Genomic DNA, 21155 nt, shown 5'->3' on the forward strand with positions numbered 1-21155 from the left:
AATATAGAAAATTGCTATTACGAAAAACTGTTTAGAATTAAAAATTATGTTTTAATGTGCAAGTACATCATTCTAATTTAAATGTTGTGAACTATAAAGATACTTTACTCGAAATTCATATTTTCTTACATACCTCGTATAAAATTAATAAAATTTGATTCATGATGGTTGCATCATAAATCTTAGACCAAGAAGAGATTTTTATGAAGAATAACTTTTCTTCGTCAAATTAAAAATACAAGAGTTATAAATGAAAATGATGTTGGTATCCATAATTTGAGAAAATTCGTCAAATATTTTTTTCCATTAGAAAGATGTAATTTCATATATCAGAACATACTTTTTTATTCCAAACCACATTTTAAATAACAATTTTCCAATATTGTAAAATAAATAATACATACATGATAAAGATACTTTTTACTGATGAACTTTACTTGGATCTACAGACCTAGCGAGTCTCGTAAATTCCACGGCTTTGCGCCACGCTTCACGCAACCGTATTTGCGTACTTGTGTTTTGAGTTGTGTGCGCTGGTCGAGTGGAGTTTAGATAATTTACCAAATTTAAATATAATCGTTTCTACTGATTCATTATTAATATAGTATAATATGTATTATTGCTTTCAAAATATACTCAAATTGTATTTTTATACATTTATTACACATATTATTTTATATAATAATTAAATTCACTATAAAATGTCATTTATATTTTATTAATAGCTAAATAATTTAAAATTTAGTTTGACATTCACGAAGTGTCAAACTCAAATGTAAATAATAACATTTGCTTTGCTAAACAAATTCAGATTAAAAAAGTAGCCTACTTCCTAATCAAAGATTTCAGCTGACGTTTAGTGCCTGGTAGGAGATAACCGGATTGTGACGTCACATTTTACAGTTTGAGGTCGATTATCTCGAAGACGGTTAGAGATATCGAAATGCCGTTTTCAGATTTGGATTCAGAAGACAAAACTACATAAGAATCCATCGATACATCTGCTCTAAGTATTGCAGGAGCGGCGACGCAATAACACACAGACTTTTGCAAATTTATAAACGAAAAGTTTTCGTTGAAAAGCCTACAACTGGAAAAAATATGTAATTTTCTGTTTTTATAAATAAATTAAGTTTGACACTTAATAATGCGTTAGTTCGATGGCTCTACTCGAGTTATTAGGGAACAAAAAAAGAATGAAGGAAATTGCTCCATGGAAAGCCGAGAAAATGCATTTTGTTAACGTATACCGATTTTGAACTTTGAGGGTTACATTTTCTCCAACCTAATTTTTGATTAGAATCTTGCTATTTTTGGCAATTTTCACACGTATTATCGATAGTTTTTATTATAATAATATATGTTATGAGGATTTTAAAGATATGAAAATTGGTGTGGAGAAAGAGGACAAAAATAAAAAGGTGATAGTTTGAAAATTATGATCCTATTGTTTATATCTTTGCCGTAAATTTCGGTCAACTTTGACCGGTTGTGTCTCAGGAACCACTCATCATACTTAAACGTTTTTTCTTTTAAAAGAAGCGTCCTGCCGCTGTCTTTCGAATACCGTTTTCATAATTTAATTTAGTTTAATATTTCCCGAGATATTCTATTTGTTTATAAACCAAAAAATTGTTTATAATTTTAAAATATTCCTGAGGCCGCTTAAATAGTCCAATTTCAATTCTGTAAAGTACATTAGATAGGTATAGTGTCTTTTTATGAAAAAATCATATTTATTCTTATGCATCATAATTATTGTCGTTATTATAGCGACCGTAAATTTTTAATTAACATTTTAATTGTTGCTAAACTGTTCATTCAATTTCCATAGACTTCTGGAATTATAATATATACGGAAAGGGCTTTTACGTTACCAAGTTATTTAATTATTGATTGACAACTACTTATCTAAAAGTTTAGTTGAAAATTAAAGATTTTGTTGGAAAAACCCGCTTTTTCCGGGGAAAGTTTTTGTCGAAGTAAATCGGAAAAAACACGTCTCTATGCAGAATTTAATTGCGGTGAATTTTTATTTGGGTGTTTTTGGTCTAAAGTTAAAATCTTTGGAGTTTGAAAAAACACGATTTTCGGGCGCCATTTTGTTTATAAAAAAAAGTAGCACACTATCTGCGGATTTTGCATATCTATATTATTAATACATACAATAATAAGATTCGATTCCAGCAATAACATTGCTGGTAAATAACTTTTTCTTGTATTTTGCTAATTAGCCCAGAGTAATATTGAATTGAAGCAACAAACAATGTTTATTTATCAAATATTTATTTTTTTCTGTTTTCTGTTAGCAGTAGAATGCATTTTGAGTTAAATAATTTACATACATTCTTCTTTTTGTGTCATATTTTAGATTTACGAAAGGTTACAATAAAACAAGTCACTTGATTGGTTTGTCTTCTTGTTTTTTTTTTCAACATAAACACAACCCTTTTATCTTACATCGACTTATGGAAGCTGCTGGGTTATTATCAATCGTTGTTTTTGTTTATCAGGAAGTCAGGAAGTTGTAGTAAGATATTTTTACATGTTCTCTTTAAGAAAACAATTTATGTTGGTAAAATACGATGCTAATTTTCAACATATGATTATAAATTTGTAAATACTGTTGTTATCAAGTAAATATTAGACTGTAAATAATGTTAGAACGCAGTTTCATTGAATCAGTACAGTGGAACCCCGATAAGTCGGCCCCCGATAACCCGGAAATCCGGCTAACCCGGACCGATTTCCATCAGACAAACATTTCAACAATAAAAATGTATGTAATATAATATTTGAGAGATAATGTGTATGTGTATCTGTGTAATTTGTACTATAAGATAGTAAAAATGACTCATGGCATACGGCGGCAGAGTGACGTTCATGGTCTCGGATGATCGGAAACAACAGGCACATGTATTCCTTTATTTATTTCAAACTGTCTTAGCATTGTTCAAAAAAGACTAAAAGACTATTTAAAAAAATTCTTTTTTAAACAATGGACTTAGTCTCCACTGTTCTTAAATAATATAACATTGTGTCGATTGTGACCTTATTGTGTGTAGTATTACAGTCGTATTTTTCGCTTTCGTTCTGTAATCGTGCGTCAGATAGATTTGTGCTTGCGTGTTTTTTGTCTACGTTTTTTACCAAGAAATGAACAATACTCTATACAAATTAATGTACGTAATTTAGATGTGTACTGTGACTTTGCATAGATATATTTAATGTTATTTCAATTATAACGGAGTTTATCTGTAAGTATACCGTATTTTATTAATTTTTACTATATTATCCGGCTAACCCGGATTTTCGATAACCCGGATCGGCCGCGGTCCCGATTAATCCTAGTTATCGAGGTTCCACTGTATATACTTTTTTGTATTGTACTGCTATGTTCTAGTTTTTGTAACTTTTGGACGTAATAGCTATACAACCGCCAAAATAAGCTCGACTTCTACCAACCTATCGAGCAAGCTGGATTCAGAAAATAACAAAAAAATAATTATTTTTCTGTAAATATGCATTTGACGATGAATGAAAACACCTACGCACGCTTTGTTAGTTCCTATTTACCACATGATGTTTATTAGCGTTGGGTATTTTATCAAAACACTTTGTAAAACATTGTTTTAATTAACAATCACGTACTGATATAGCTTGTTTGCGATTATTTTTATTCAAACGATTTTAGTACAGTGGAATGTATTTTAAAAATGTGCAATGCATGTGCAATTGATGCATTACAATATAGTCTAGATGAAACATTTTTTTATTAAATTTCATACATAGTAGTCCTGTCGCCAGGGGGGGGGGGGTACAACGGCCTCCTTTATTCAGATGGACTTACCCAAGTTTTTTTCATGTATTTTGACCCGTAGAATACGAATTTTTTGGGTAACAGTTGATCAGGATGTCGATAAGATTGTTATTGACCAAGATCTTGAGGAATTACATAACAGAGGTTTCTCACAAAACAAAACATTTTTTTGTATTTTTTTGGGTCATTCTAAGTAAAAAATGTTCTAACAAGTTTTCCCGTAGGATGCTCAGTTTTCGAGATAAACGCGGTTGAACTTTCAAAAAATCGAAAAACTGCAATTTTTAAACCCGAATAACTTTTGATTAAAAAAATAAAATAGCAATTCTGCTTAGCGCCTTTGAAAGTTTAAGTCAAATTATATCGGTTTTGATTATTTGCATTGCTAAAAATTTATTGTGTTATTGTTAAACAAAGCTACAAACAACTAGTGCGTGAGTGATGTTTTCTATGATTTCTCATTTAAAATCTAACGAGTAAGTAGAATAGGTACTAGTGCAATCGAGGCTATTTCTACGTATAGTCTGTTCGCTAAACTCAGAAGCAACTTTCTAGATATTTTAGTCGGTAATTTTGCCAATTTTAGTAAAATTGGCAAAAAATAATTACTAAATAGTTAATCATCACTAAATAGTTAGTAATTATGCCAATTTTTGCAAAATTGGCAAAAAACAAAAAAATTATCGACTAAAATATCTAGCCAGTTGCGTCTGAGTTTAGCGAACCGACTATAGCATGCGTTAAAATGCATGTAAAGGCACGGGAAACACTATGTGTTTATAGCTTTGTTAAACAATAAAAAAATAAATTTTTAGCAATGCAAATAATTAAAACCGATATAATTTGACTTAAACTTTCAAATGCGGTAAGCAGACTGGCTATTTTATTTTTTAATCAAAAGTTATTCGGGTTCAAAAATTGCAATTTTTCGATTTTTTGAAAGTTCAACCGCGGTTATCTCGAAAACTAGCCATCCTACGAAAAAAATTGTAGAAACTTGTTTTGCTTAGAATGACCCAAAAAATACCAAAAAATGTTTTGTTTTGCGAGAGATCGCGGTTATGTAATTCCTCAAGTTCTTGGTCAATAACAATCTTATCGACATCATCCGGATCAACTGTTACCCAAAAAATTCGTATTCTACGGGTCAAAATACATGAAAAAAACTTGGGTAAGTCCATCTGAATAAAGGAGGCCGTTGTACCCCCCCTGGCGACAGGACTATAGACAAACACGACCAGCATGGGTTGCCTATCAAAATCGTGTCATAGTTATCCTTAAGGGGGGACGAAGGGGTTGAAATCAATATTACAAACACATTTTTCTTTTGAAAGTATGGAAGAATTATTTTGGTTTTCAATTAAATAGGCATAATCAGTACAATTCATAGATTACTTAAGAAAAAATTTAAGAAAAAATTCAGAAAAATAAGCTAACAGTGGCAAATTTTTAAAAGACACCTCAAAATATAATGAATTTTGCAGTGGACATCAGAACTCATCATTAGATCATGGTAAACAAAAAATTCAAAAAGATTTTATTAGCTTATGAGTTTCTCGAGGTAACGCTGTCGAGTTTTTTTAGTTTTATCTAATTTTGACTTTTTGATATCTTTTAGAAGTCTTAACAAAGAATTTTTTGCAAAAGAGTGAAAATCAACAGATTTATTATTAACAAATAATAAACATAAAACAAAAAATATCCTAACAGCGTTACCTCAAGGAATGCATAAAGAAAATATATACAAAATTTCAGGTGAGTTAGTCAAGTAGTTTTTGAGTTACAATGTCTACAACCTGAAAAAAGCAGTTTTGAGAAAAACGCGTTTAAAATACTGTCAACTTTTATTTTTAATTTATTTTTTTGTCTGTCAAATGGTAAAGTGATGCACACCGGAATATGTTTTTAAATCCGGTTGGGAGGGGGGTCAAAAATCTTCAAAAATCACGTTACGTAATACTTGAACGCTCCCTAAGAACAGCCGTTGACCGTTTCTCACTACGCTCAAGCTCGCTGGCATGAACTTGCTGCAAAGCGAGTCGAAGGTAGGGAGATAGTGTTGAATAGCCCTACCACAGTATATAGAGATTCCACAGTAAAACCACTCCTCTGTCAGCGCTTTGATCTCAAGAAGTAATACCGGTAGTACGCAATTGGTAGTTCACTAGTGGTGGATGCGGGTTTTCCCTGTTAAAATCCGTACGTTTCTATGCGACTAGCAAAGAGAGAGTGGGGCAAAAGCGACTGCCAACATTGCGCGGTCGCCATGCGCGACTACAGATTTTACTTCCAATTTTTCGGAGAGTGGTTCTACTGTCCCTCTTTATACTGTGGCCCTACCTTCGACTCGATTTGCAGCAGGTTCGCGTCAGAACGCTTGAACATAGTGAACAACTGTTCTCCTTTTCTTTAGTAAATTACTCCGCGATTCAAAAAGATATTCCGGTGTGCATCATTTTACGATTTGAAAGACAAAATATAAATTGAAAATAAAAGTTGACAATACATTAAACGCGTTTTCCTCAAAACTGGTTTTTTCAAAGGCTGTAAACATTATAACTCAAAAACTACTTGTTGAACCGATCCACCTGGAATTTTGTATATTTTTTTTAGACATTCCTTGAGATAACGCTGCAGAGACATTTTTGTTGTATGCTTATTTTTTGTTTGACAATAATAAATACGTTAATTTTCACCGTTTTTTTGCAAAAAAAAATTCGTTGTTTTGACTTCTGGGTGATATCAAAAAGTCAAAATTAGATAAAACTAAAAAAACTCGAGAGCATTACCTTGAGAAACTCATAAGCTAATAAAATCTTTTTGAATTTTTTGTTTACCATGATCCAATGATGCGTTCTGATGTCCACCGCAAAATTCATTATATTTTGAGGTGTTTTTTAAAAATATGCCACCGTTGGCTTATTTTTCAGTATTTTCCTTGAATTTTTTCTTGAGTGATCTATGACGTATACTGAATATGCCTATGTAATTTAAAAATAAAATAATTCTACCATACTCTAAAAAAATGTGCTTGAAATATTGATTTCAACCCCTACGCCCCCCCTTAAGGATAGCTATGACATAATTTTGATAGGCAACCCATGCTGGTCGTGTTTGTATATGTATGAAATATAATAAAAAAAAATGTTTCATCCGGCAAGCAGATGGGTACATTTCGACCTCCTATTCGGATCCCGTACTGATAGTAACAACACCCAAATAAAACAAATAAAAAACAATACGTACTATCAACATTAAAAATGATAACCAGTTAGTTAAAAACTGATGGTTTCCGATTTGAAAATAAAAGCATGAAATATTAGGGAAATTTCTCTGTTTTCTTGGAAAGGAAAGTCCCTTGTTCTCATTTATTCTATGTCAGTCCAGATGGCATCAAACCACTTCCTTCGTGGCATCCATCTTCTATTCTTTCTTTGTTCTCCTCCCTGTAGGACTCTTGGGACGTTTCTTACTTTTGGCAATCGTAAAACATGTCCCAACAATCTAAGTCTCTGCGCCATGCCTTTTTGTATTTTTTTTGGTCTCTTATACATCTCAATTAGCTTTTGGGTTGTTCTTCTGCGCCATTCCCCGTTAGTCTCCTTTATACCACCAAAAGCTTTTCTCAAGATTTTCTTCTCCCAAATCTCTAGCTTTTTTCTCATTTCTGATTCATAGTTTAAGTTTCACATGCATATTATAACATCGCTGTCTATTTTCATTTCACACGTTTCCATCAGTCTTTTTGTTCTTGTGGTGTCAGGTCTTGTTTCCGCAGTGTAAGTCATAATAATTGGCCTAACTACTGTCCTATAGATCTTGGCCTTTGTTTCTGTCCGTAGATGTGTGTTACCAGATAGTGTCCTGATAGTGTGTTTAAGACACCAGCAGATATCCAAATGATCAAATTGTAATATTGTATAAAAATGAAAATATTAAATGAAAAATTTTTACCTTGTATAAGCGACGAATTCAGCCACTTTATGTAATAGCTGTTGGGGTAGTTGACCAGCACCTCGTTGGAGACGATCGATATGGGCAACAGTAGTACTGCCAATATAGAAACCGCCAAAGAGAAAGAGCATAGCCACGTGCTGATCCTGTACACGGTGACTTCATCTTCGTCGGTACTGAAGTAGTCTTCTTTGCCTCGTCGTTTGAATCTGCACAGCAAGGCGAAACTGGATACGTATAAGATGATAAAGAGCAGGAGAAATATCTGAAAAGAAACGGAAAAATATACGTATAAGATGATAAAGAGCAGGAGAAATATCTGAAAAGAAACGGAAAAATATCAAATATTGTAATTAGTACATAATCTTTTTTACAAATTAAAGATTTTACAAAATTTGATTCAATAAAACATGATTAGCTCATAACCAACTTAAAAAAAACGGGCTTAGTTGATAAAGACTTCTTCTTATTTTAGTGCCTATTCGTTTTGAATATTGGCGATCATTCTGGCTATAATTATTTTATTAACTGATGCCTTAAATAGATTAGTTGTTGTTGTGGAGAACCATTTCCTCAGGTTCTCTAACCACGATATTCATCTTCTCCCAATTCCTTGCTTTCAAAATACTTTACCGAAGGATTACCTTCAGTAATCTGTATTTAGTGCCGTTTCTCATTATGTGTCCGAGATATTCTAACTTTCTCCTTTAAATGGTATACATCACCTCTCTTTCTCTCCCACTCTTCGTAATACGGTCTCGTTGGTTATCTTGTCCGTCCATGATATCCTTAGGATTCGCCTGTATAGCCACATCTCGAAGGCTTCCAGTTTTTTCTCCATTGCTTCAGTGAGTGTCCAGGATTCAACTCCGTAATACAATATTGAGAAAAAATAACATCGTAGGAGACTTACTTTTATCTCCAGATTAAGGTTGTGGCTTTTAAAGGTTTGGCCATGTTATTGAATGCACTCCTAGCCTTCTCTATTCTACATTTTATTTCTTGTGAGTGATCCCATTGTTCGTTTACTATTGTTCCAAGATAGGTATACTGTTTTACTCGGTCCACTGCTGTATTATTGATAAGTAGTTGGGCGTGTCTAATTTTATTTTTGCCAATGATCATAAATTTAGTTTTTGATATATTTACTTGAAGTCCAAATTTTTCACTTACTTCATTTACTTTGTTTATTAGTTGCTGTAAACTGTTCAAACTGTCTGCAAAAATAACTGTGTCGTCTGCATAGTGGATATTGTTTAGGCGTTCTCCATTTAGAAGTATTCCATGTTCGCAATTTTCCAAGGTTTCACTAAATATTTCCTCTGAATATAGGTTAAATAATACAGGTGAAAGTATACAACCTTGTCTAACGCCTCGTAGCACCTGGATCGCTTCCGTTGATTCACCTCCAAGATTCATTCTTATTGTGGCTGATTGGTTCCAGTATAAATTTTGTATTATACGCCGGTTTTTATCATCCATTTGGGCTTTTGTTAGAACATCCATCATTTTTCGGTGTTGAACTGTATCAAATGCTTTTTGGTAGTCCACAAAGCAGGTGTAAATGTCGCAAGTCTCTCTGCATCTCTGCAGGTGTAAATGTCGCACTCTGCATCTTTGAAATAATACCTGTAGACTGTAGACTAAACAGTGCATCTATTGTACCTACGCCTTTCATGAATCCAAACTGTGTGTCTTGTATTCTCTCTTCGCATAGCTTGTATATTCTACGATGTATATAATTTTAAGAAAAAGATTTAATGTATGGCTCATTAGACTATATTCTCCGCACTTTTTTGCTCCTTGTTTCTTTGGTAAGGTAATAAATTCTGAAACTAGCCAATCTTTTGGGATATTGCCTGAGTCATTATTTATTGAAGATTTTATTCAATATATATTGCCTGATATTATTGAAGATTTTACATAGTATTCTTAAAGATTCATCATCAAGAAGTTTAAGAAATCCAGATTGTACTCCATCTGGTCCTGGAGCTCTCCCTTCTCTTTTAGTGATATTATGGCTGCTCTTATTTCTGCCACTAGTATAGGTGGTCCTGTTTCCGTAGGTATTGGGGACTGGTTCTCCCTCTCATCAAAAAATAAATTTCGTATGTATTTTTTCTTATTTTTCTTATTTCGTATGTATTTTCAATAAATACTTAATTTATCCTAATACAAATTATATATCTATAATTTATGTTACAACCAAACTGCCAACATTAAAGTGGATGATCAGTTGACAGAGGCAATCTCCATAGATAAAGGAGTGAGACAAGGATGCATTCTATCCCCGGTGTTATTTAACATGTAGGTACTCTGAATATATCTTCGAGCAAGCACTGCAAGAACTACAGAAAGGCGTATTAGTCAACGGAGTTTGACGTAAATAGACGTGAAGTTTTGTATAATTATACCGTTTAGTCTATAATAATTTACCAATACATTTTTTTATTTGTTGTTCAAGGACCATATTTCATTTAACAGACATAATAATGGATGAATACACTCATTATTCAAATAGTCAATTTTCACAGGTAGCGTAGCGAAAAAATGTTACATATGGTATTGGCTCATTAGCATAAATACTCAAGTTTCAATGTCATGGTATTATCCACAACGCATTTAACGTATTTTTTTGTTCAAATTCTTTTGTGAGAGATAATTAAAGCATATATTTAAATTCTGTTCTGCTCCATACTGGATGAGTAAAGATATCCTTGATGCGAATTTGGAACTGTTTTGGATTTCCCAAAAGAAAAAGGAAAGCCGTACAAAAAGTTTGTGTTGGATGCCATGTACCTTTATTTATTTATTTATTTAAAAGTGTTTTTTAACATGCGACTCATAATACAACTGCAACTCTACCTAATTTTTTAATAAAAATTTCTATTGTAAGTGCTCTTTTTATTACTGATGGGACCTTAAAATGGAGAAAGCATCCCAGAGGAATGGAAAACAGCTTTCATAACCTCGATACATAAAAAAGGTAACAAATTAGACTGCAATACCTACCGAGGGCTATCAGTAACAAGTACGGTGAGTAGGATATATGTAAGAATAAATCAGAGATATGATCGAAGAAGAGTACAAAAACCAAGAAGAAGAAGAGCAGAGCTGGTTTCGAGCTGGTAGATCTTGCACAGACAACGTGTTCTGCTTAAAACAAATTATAGAGAAGAAACTAGCATGAAATAGATCAACACACCTTACATTCATAGATTTAGAAAAAGCCTATATATATATGATAACTAGAGAGCGGAATATATGCAACACAACATTACCAAAATATGCGCATATATATGCATTACTTTTACTACAAATATGCAGGTATTTTTTCTAAATTTGTCTAAATATGCAAATGCATATTAAAAATACTCAAAAATAAAACAATATATTAAGTCGTAAGATCTTCAGAAAAGTTGCCTTCAAAAATACGTACAACTTTCCTCAAACAATCGAAGCCCTCATTTTTTTCTAAAACATTTTTTAATTTATTTCTAATTGTAATCCCTGTATTTCCGGGAATTTTTTGACAATGAGCAGAAAAAGTGTTAACAAGATTAACCGAATCACTTAATTGTAAATTCCTTTGTTCTAATGACTTTATTAGATCTGGTAAAAAACTAAAATTAACTTTTATGAACATAAGTTCTTTAGCAATTTGTACGTTACTTAAAGAACAAAGTACGTTACTTAAGCTGAAGAACAAAAGCGGAATTGTCTACAATTTGATGGATTTTTGTATTTTGATGCTTCTCTCTATGTCCGTCTTTATAGAAGTAAAAGCGAATTTGTCGAATAAAAACACTCTTTCCAGAAAAATTTCTTTTGTGGGACATGATGCTTTTGTTTGTCAGTTCCTCATTTAAAAAATGAAATGTGAAAATGAATGTAACTTACGATTTTGGAACAGGCCTTGCAAAATACTTTGTCTCCACTTAGCTTTAACTCGGGAAAACACTTTATCCAAGCACTTTTTTGAATGATAGACATATTTAAATTTAATATATACCAATCACTTCAAAAACACTAAATACGATACAACGTTTACTTTAAACAAATGTTGGCCGGAAACTGACAAAATAATTATTAGACCCTTAAAAGCAGGTAGGTACCTACGACTTGCTACGCTAATAACATAATATTTTTCTGGGAACACCCATAATTGTTAAATTCAAGTAGTAATGGGAAAGTCCAGATGAGCGATAGATAGATAAATAACGAGCTCGTTCATATCGAAGTTATAAAATTCCAACTAAGAGAGGAAAATTTTAAACTTTTATATAATTTATTTGTAAAATATGCAAAATAAATCGTGTTTAGCTTAAATATGCAATGTTGTGTTTGTTGTCTGAAAATATGCAATATATGCATCTATATGCACTTTGCATATATTTCGCTCTCTAATGATAACATATTTATCTCGAAACTATGGCAGGTACTCCAGGAAACTTCAATCAATCATACACTCATAAAGGCTGTTCAGAATATATACAATAACATGGAAGCCCAGATAAAATTAGGCAACAGAATATCGGAACCACACAGAGTCAATAAAGGCCCACGACAGGGGTGCTGCATATCACCGACACTTTTTAAAATCTATATTGATAAAGCTCTCCACCAGTGGAAATCGAAATGCAAAGGAATGGGCATACATGTGGACTATGACACTTGCTTGTATACCTTCCAATTTGTCGATGATCAAGTGCAAATGAAAAAGAGGATCTCGTGTACATGACACGAAAATTGAATGAGAAATTTGATGGGGTCTGATAATGAACATGGAAAAGACCTACCTCTGCGTAGGAGAGGAAACTCCTGACCTACAACTGGAAAACAATAATACGATGTGAAGACTGTAGATACCTGGGAATAAATTTTAACAAAGAAGGAACGGATGACGCAGAGATAAACAGCAGAATAAGTAAAGCTAGAAAATTAATTAAATCTCTGAATGGAATATTATGGAGTACTGAAATAGGAAAACAAAGAAAATTGAGAATATAAGACACAATAATAAAAAGCACACTGCTGTATGGATCTGAAACATGGCGTCTTAAGGAATATCAAATAAGGAAAATATAAGCCAGAGAAATGGATGCATTGAAGATCAGCTAGAAAAACTAAACTTGATAGGGTTCGAAACAACACAATAAAGGAAGAAATGGGTCTAAAAGAAACTGTGACTGACTGCATAGAGAGAAAATAGCATACATGGTATGCTAATTTTAAAATTTTAAAAAAATTAGGGTTAAATGGTGAATTTTAAGGCACTTTTCACACACTTTTGAGTGCCATAAAAACATTCAAAACTTATCGATATTAATATTTGTCTAGCAACGAAAAATCAACAAATTTTAATCTAAACCCCATGAAGTCCAACAAGTGCAAAGAAAGAAATATAGTCTAGTTTATGAAATAGATTTTTGATATATGTAATATATAATTAAATGACATTCGTAGATAGACGTAGATATGACATTCCATGTTGGGAATAAAACTATAAGACAGAAAGTCAAACAAATGGATAAGAGAGAAAATAAAAGTAAAAGATGTAACTGAACATATAACAGGGTTAAAATGGAGATTTGCGGGCCACAATGCGAGACAGGAAGATAAAAGATGGAATACTGAAATACAAAACTGGAGACCGTGGACAGGAAAAAGAGGAAGACCTTAGATGCGATTGAAGGACGATATTGTAAAAGCTGCAGGAACTAAATGGAAAAACGCAGCCAAGGACAGACTGAAATGGAAAGATTTGGGGAAGGTCTATGTCCAAAGTTGGATAAAAATGGGCTAAAAGAAGAAGAAGAAGAAGATGATATATGATATAATTTAGATGAAAAAGAGTAGCCAAGATTTTTAGAAAGTTGTGAATTATAGAAAAAGTATTGGCGTCACAAACGTAAAACACCTTTGTTACTTCATCTGGAAATTTTGCATTTCTCTCTTTTTCGTTCTTCCAATGATTTCTCCATAAATCAAGTTCACTCTTGAATAGAATAATGTTTGTCTGTGTATCACCAATGTCCATGATAGGTAAAAATTGCGCTCTTCAAATATTTTAATAGTTCCACTTTAACAGTTCTTTTTCTCCTTGGGAATCAGTTAGGAGTGTGAAAATAATTCCCCGTAGGCCCTTGCATTCCAAAGGTATATCCTCCTCAGTCCCAAGAAAAGAGTTTTTATTATTTTAGCAATATTTTCTGTTTTCTCTCTTGATTTGTGAAAAAATAAACAAAAATCTATAAAAACTAAAAAAAAATATTTGACAGACATAATTATGACAGGTCCAGCATAATGGACATCAGGACTTAACTTACATTTAATTTAAGTATGAAACTGAAAAAAACATTCTCATTAAGGAGAAATACAGTATATTTTGCATTTTACACAAAAGAATCTAGTCTTGTTAGCGCATTTACACTGAATCTAGTCTACAACTTACTGCATTTTTGTGGAGACGCCGCTCAGAACCTCACAAGTTTCACCACGTATAACAACAAACCAACGAAGTAGGCGCTGTAGTAAAATTTTGCAAACGAGTAAATTTTACTGATAAGTAGGAAGTCCAATATGCTGCACTAAAGGACGCAGCGATGCCCAACCTGATTAATCACCGTGCAAAAAATTAGTAAACATTATCCAGCGGGCTGCACCTATGGACTGAGGAGGATATAGTCTAGGCGTTAAATCGGTACAAACATTATCTAGAAGAGGCATGTAAATTGAACGTTGCTAATAATCTTCTGGGCCACCTGGATAATCTGTCTACCCACAAATCTAGGTTAATTCACCTTAACATCCAATTCGTCTGCTAATTCTTTAACTTTGGTAAAGATCTTACTAAAACTTTCTTCGCAGTTAGATCTTCTATCTTTCAAAGTCGACATGGTAATGGAAACAGTCTTATGCCCGATTTCACCAACGATACCTAAATATTTAAGAATTACCTAAGTGGGTTTAGGTACTTCCTAACTCTAAAACGGATTTCACCATACGATAAGAATTAGGCATTCCAAATCACGTGATATAATATGGCTGCTGGATGGCAAAACTGTCATCCATAGGCGTATCCAATTATTAAACCACTTCATATTTAATTTGCTATCACAATTTCACAGATTTCGCTACACAATTAACAAAAAACAAAACCAAACAGGATATTCTTTACAAATTTGTCAATATTTAATGTAAACATTAGATACGCGATGACCACCCCCCCTTATCTATGTCTATGGCCATGTCAGTTTAGCCATCCACCGGCCACCACTGACAGTTCATTGGAATCCCTAATTGCCTAAACCGCTTACGTTAGAATACGGTTTTTGATCTCCTTAAACTTTAGGTATTACTTATCGTTGACAGTCAGGTTATATATTTTTACAAATTTTGACTAATGCACTTGTGACGTTTGTCAATAATTTGCTTCTTACCCTAATTTTTCTGTTATTCTGTAATATGAGATTTTATTAGTTTTAATTATGTATTATCTTTTATATTAAAAATATATTATGTGTTGGAAAATATGGAAAACCATTTGGAGTTTTTTACAAGTCTATTGACAAAATTATGTAGGCTACCTAACAAACTAGTATTCTGTTTCAAAAACCCATTCATGATATCACTAAAAGTGTGTCATTAAAAATTAATAATAAACGAAGTAATTTTCAACATATTATTTATTTTAAAGTTATTTCATTAATGACAATTCAACTAACTTTAATTTTTCGTCATATGTGAAACTTACAACTCTTTTCTTTTCCTCCATATCACTGTACATATACAAATAACATACAAAACTTAACAAACTTAATACACAAATAACTAACCACTAAATAAAATAACTATAACAGTACAAAACTGGATAAAACCAACTTGGCAAATAAAAAATAATACTCTGGGCTAATTAGCAAAATACAAGGAAAAGTTATTTACCAGCAATTTTATTGCTGGAATCGAATCTTATTATTGTATGTATTAATCATATAGGTATGCAAAGTCCGCAGATAGTGTGCTACTTTTTTTATAAACAAAATGGCGCCCGAAAATCGTGTTTTTTCAATTTTTGCTCTATAACTCCAAAGATTTTAACTTTACACCAAAAACACCCAAATAAAAATTCACCGCAATTAAATTCTGCATAGAGACGTGTTTTTCCCGATTCACTTCGACGAAAACTTTCCCCGTAAAAAGCGGGTTTTTCCAACAAAATCTTTAATTTTCAACTAAAATTTTAGGTAAGTAAATGTTAATCAATTTTACGGTCGCTATAATAACGACAATAATTATGGTGCATAAGAATAATTATGATTTTTTCATAAAAAGACGCTATACCTATCTAATGTATTTATCAGGAATATTTTAAAATTATAAACAATTTTTTGGCTTATAAACAAATAGAATATCTCGGGAAATATTAAACTAAATTAAATTGTAAAAACGGCATTCGAAAACCAGCAGCAGGGAGCTTCTTCTAAAAGAAAAAATGTTTAATTATAATGAGTAGTTCCTGAGATATAACCGGTCAAAGTTGACCAGAATTTACCACCTTTTTATTTTTGTCCTCTTTCTCCACACCAATTTTCATATCCTTAAAATGCTAATAACATATATTATTATAATAAAAACTATCGATAGTACGTGTGAAAATTGTCAAAATAGCAAAATTCCAATCAAAAATTAGGTTGGAGAAACTGTAACCCTCAAAGTTCAAAATCGGTATACGTTAAAAAAAATGCATTTCATCGGCTTCCCATGGAGCAATTTCCTTCATTCTTTTTTTGTTCCCAAGTAACTCGAGTAGGGCCATCGAACTAACGCATTATTAAATGTCAGACTTGCTTTTGTTTTGTTATAATAAATTAATTTATTTATAAGAACAGAAAACTACATATTTTTTCCAGTTGTAGGCTTTTTTTACATAAACTTACTACAAATGTGCCTTTTAAAGTTAAAAACATAAATATTCTCATTTGAAAGCTGTATAATTATTTAAACAATTTTGATTTAAACAAATTAAAATTTTGTGTTATAATAAATAGTTTAATTAATTATAACAACACAAAAGCAAGTCTGACATTTAATAATGCGTTAGTTCGATGGCTCTACTCGAGTTACTTGGGAACAAAAAAAGAATGAAGGAAATTGCTCCATGGGAAGCCGAGAAAATGCATTTTTTAACGTATACCGATTTTGAACTTTGAGGGTTACATTTTTTCCAACCTAATTTTTGATTGGAATTTTACTATTTTTGGCAATTTTCACACGTATTATCGATAGTTTTTATTATAATAATATATGTTATGAGTATTTTAAGGATATGAAAATTGGTGTGGAGAAAGAGGAAAAAATAAAAAGGTGATGGTTTGAAAATTATGATCCTATTGTTTATATATTTGCGTAAATTCCGGTCAACTTTGACCGGTTGTATCTCAGGAGCTACTCATCATAATTAAACATTTTTTCTTTTAGAAGAAGCTCACGGTCGCTGTTTTTCGAATGCCGTTTTTACAATTTAATTTAGTTTAATATTTCCCGAGATATTTTGTTTAAGTTTTATTTATTTGTTTATAGGCCAAAAAATTGTTTATAATTTTAAAATATTCCTGAGGCCGTTTAAATAGTCCAATTTCAATTCTGTAAAGTATATTAGATAGGTATAGTATCTTTTTATGAAAAAATCATAGTTATTCTTATGTATCATAACTATTGTCGTTATTATAGCGACCGTAAATTTTTAATTAACAATTCAATTGTTGCTAAACTGTTCATTTAATTTCCATGGGATTCTGGAATTATAATCTATACACAAAGAGCTTTTACATTACCAAGTTATTTAATTATTGATTAACATTTACTTATCTAAAATTTTAGTTGAAAATTAATGATTTTGTTGGAAAAACCCGCTTTTTACGGGGAAAGTTTTCGTCGAAGTGAATCGGGAAAAACACGTCTCTATGCATAATTTAATTGCGGTGAATTTTTATTTGGGTGTTTTTGGTGTAAAGTTAAAATCTTTGGAGTTATAGAGCAAAAATTTAAAAAAACACGATTTTCGAGCGCCATTTTGTTTATAAAAAAAGTAGCACACTATCTGCGGACTTTGCATACCTATATTATTAATATATACAATAATAAGATTCAATTCCAGCAATAAAATTGCTGGTAAATAACTTTTCCCAAAAATGGCCTATTCTCGGATAATCAGCCCAGACTATAATGACAAATAATCGAAAAAGTAAGGTAATGTCATCTTATTCTTCTTTTTATTTATCAAAAATAGTTCAAACGTACCCGAATCAATACCTAGGAAAGAATTTCCTAGGTAAGCAGTTCTTTTAGTTATGAAACGCTATTGTTCTTAAGTATTGACTTAGGAAGCTCCTATCGATAAGAATTATTTAAGAAGGCAACTGTTTAGGTATCGTTGGTGAAATCAGGCATTAGTCGCCAGATTAGCATGAAAAAATTTTGTTGGTAGAAGTCGACTTATTGACAAAGATAATTTTAGTATGTCAATTGATGGGATCATTGACACTAGAAACTCAGATGTTGATGCGAGTGTGGCAGTCTTGGGATCTTGGGGTCTAAATTTATATTTATTTCAACGTAGTATGAAGTAAACACTTCTGTATTATGTATGAATATGAATTTATAAAAAACGTCTATAAATATTATCCAAACGATAATGAAAAATCACAAAAACACAAAACGTTTTCGGTCAAAACTGACCATCTTCAATGTAAACGTCCAGTGTACAAGTGTAGGGAGATGTATTTGAAACTCGCTACTCTAGTAGATGTGAAAACCTTTTAATTACATTGTTACGTTACATATTTAACATTATGAACAATGCGCTATTAAGTCGATGTATTAAGATTATTATAAAACAGGTGGATGTATTTCATCCTTGCTCTAATGAGGCACGTAGTGCTTAGGTGAGAGGCGACGACCAATAATTTATACTTTTTTTAAATTCTCGGGAGGGGCCATGGCCCCCTCTCTGGATTCGCCCTTGATTATTAGAATAGCATGGACACAGAAGAAAATGAAGACGAAAGTATTACGAGAAATGGGCAAAGAATACGAAATAATCAACGCACCCAAATTAAGAAAATCTGGGGCACGTAATGCGGTAACAGCGATATGAACTGCTGGTTCCATGACATTTCGTAACGCGACAGTTCGTAACCGGACAACTGGTAACGGACAATTCGTAACGGCGACAGTTCGTACCTATACAAATTCGTAACGTCCAAATTGAATTATTCTGTTTATTTTTGTTAACGTGGAAACTAAGACGGTTGTTGGCTTAAATATTTCACGAATTACTTCATTATTCCGTTGTCTAGGTATATGCAAATTTAAGGAACAATAAGAGGAATAAACTTTTAAAAATATTGTTAAAAGTTTGTATGTATTTAAAAAATATTTGTTTGTGTTTAAAGACTTTTAATATATTCTGAAACACGAAAAATAAAATGTGTTAAACATGTTCATCCCGGTACTGATTCGTCAAATTAATAAACATAATTTTAATTATAACTGTAATAACAGTTAGTTTCCACGTTAACAAAAATAAGCAGAATAATTCAATTTTGACGTTACGAATTGTCCGTTACGAATTTGTAGAGTTACGAACAGTCGCTGTTACGAATTGTCCGTTACCAGTTGTCCGGTGACGAACTGTCGCGTTACGAGATGTCTGGTCACGGAACTGCTAGGAAGATAAGAAGAGTAAGGAGCATAGGAAGAAGGGGAGTGTCATGGTTAAAAAATTTGAGAGATTGGTTTAAATGCAGTTTAATAGAACTAATTCTTAAGTTAGTGATGATGAAATCCACTTCCGATTGAGAGACGGCACTTAGAGAATAATAACATATATAGTATTCGGACATCTAACAATTTACAGGGGTAGCCGTAGTTTCATTTAAAAGAATACACATTTATACATTTATCGATGGTTTCCCAACAACCACCCTCAAATTTGTTCAATTAGAAGCATGGTTATTGACTATAAGATCCAGGCCAAGCAGTGGCGGATCCAGCATCATTAAGAGGGGGGCCGATTGGCTAAAATGAAAATCGGATCGAAGAACTAAAAAATACCTGTTCAGTAATTTTTAAAAATCTATCGAATGACACCCAATACCACCCCTACTCCAACCCCTGGAAGTGGGGTGGGGCTCAATTTAAAATCGTAAATAGAAACCCCCAGTTTTTATTGCAGATTTGCTGAGATTTGGATTCCTTACGTAAAAGTAAGTAACATTTATTCGAGCCATGTTTTCTATTCTATACAAATAGAATAATATAGAAATAGTCTGCCTCGAGAAATCCACTTCCAAACGAAAAACTAAAAAACACGTGTTTTATATTTTTCAAAAACCTATCGAATGACACCGTGTCTTGTTTGATGGCATTCGTCGATAGGATTTTGAAAAATATTCAACTTGTGTTTTTTGATTTTTCATTTGAGAGTGTGTTTCTATAGATATTAAACAATTTCTATAAATTACGATAAATCGTTTTTCCGATTATAGCGCCATCTATCCAGAATTCGAAAAAATGTCTCGAATAAAAATTGCTTACTTTTACGTAAGAAATCCAAATCTGCAATTAAAACTGGGGGTCTCCATTAAATATTTTAAAGTTACCCCCATTCCACTTCCAGGGGGTCGAGTAGGGGGTCGTGTTTGGTATCATTTGATAGATTTTTTAAAATTATTGAACAATTATTTTACATTTTTTTGATCCGATGTTCATTTCGCGAAATATTCAACGGTTCCGCTACTTTTCGGTTTGGGACACTCTATACATAAAGTTGATGAAATAAAAATAAATATATTGTAGTGAATTATCATTAAAATTTAAAAAACCTACAAAATGAGACTTTACAAGTTAACAACTTACAGTACTTTTGGAAATGTAATAATGAATTAACCGAATGTAATTTTCAAAAAATCAAAATACTTTACTTTTTTCAAAGCAAAAAAATTCATGTCGAAATAGTTTTAATTTTATTTTAGACAAGGCGAAACCGGCGGGTTCGTCGGAGAAAATATTCCCATGAAATTTTTTTGCATAATCATATTCGTGAGACATCCCAGAATAAGGTTCAAGAAGTCGCCCACGTGAAAAGTGGCCCAAATTTTTTTTTTAAATTTTTTTATTCAAATTGCAAAAAATCAGTATTTTCGGCCTGGGCACATTTTTTTTTTAGGTATTTTGGACCATTCTGGACAAAAAAGGTCTCTTATAATTTTTCTCTAAAATTGCTCGTTTTCGCGCTATAAGCAATTTAAAATTGAAAAAAAAAACGAAAAATGGCTATTTTTAAGGCTTAATAACTCAGTTAAAATTTAAATTATGA

General features: G+C 32.1%; 1 protein-coding gene across 1 annotated transcript in view; it reads right to left on the reverse strand.

The window, feature by feature from the left end:
• LOC126886721 (protein Lilipod) overlaps positions 1 to 21155 on the reverse strand; it is a 119879-nt gene that overhangs the window by 57368 nt on the left and 41356 nt on the right. Inside the window, exon 2 of the mRNA XM_050653729.1 lies at positions 7775 to 8039. Within this exon, the coding sequence (XP_050509686.1) occupies positions 7775 to 8039 (265 nt within the window). The remainder of the gene's footprint in view (positions 1 to 7774; positions 8040 to 21155) is intronic.

The sequence above is a fragment of the Diabrotica virgifera genome, chromosome 6, assembly GCF_917563875.1.
Source record: "Diabrotica virgifera virgifera chromosome 6, PGI_DIABVI_V3a".
Taxonomy (NCBI): domain Eukaryota; kingdom Metazoa; phylum Arthropoda; class Insecta; order Coleoptera; family Chrysomelidae; genus Diabrotica; species Diabrotica virgifera.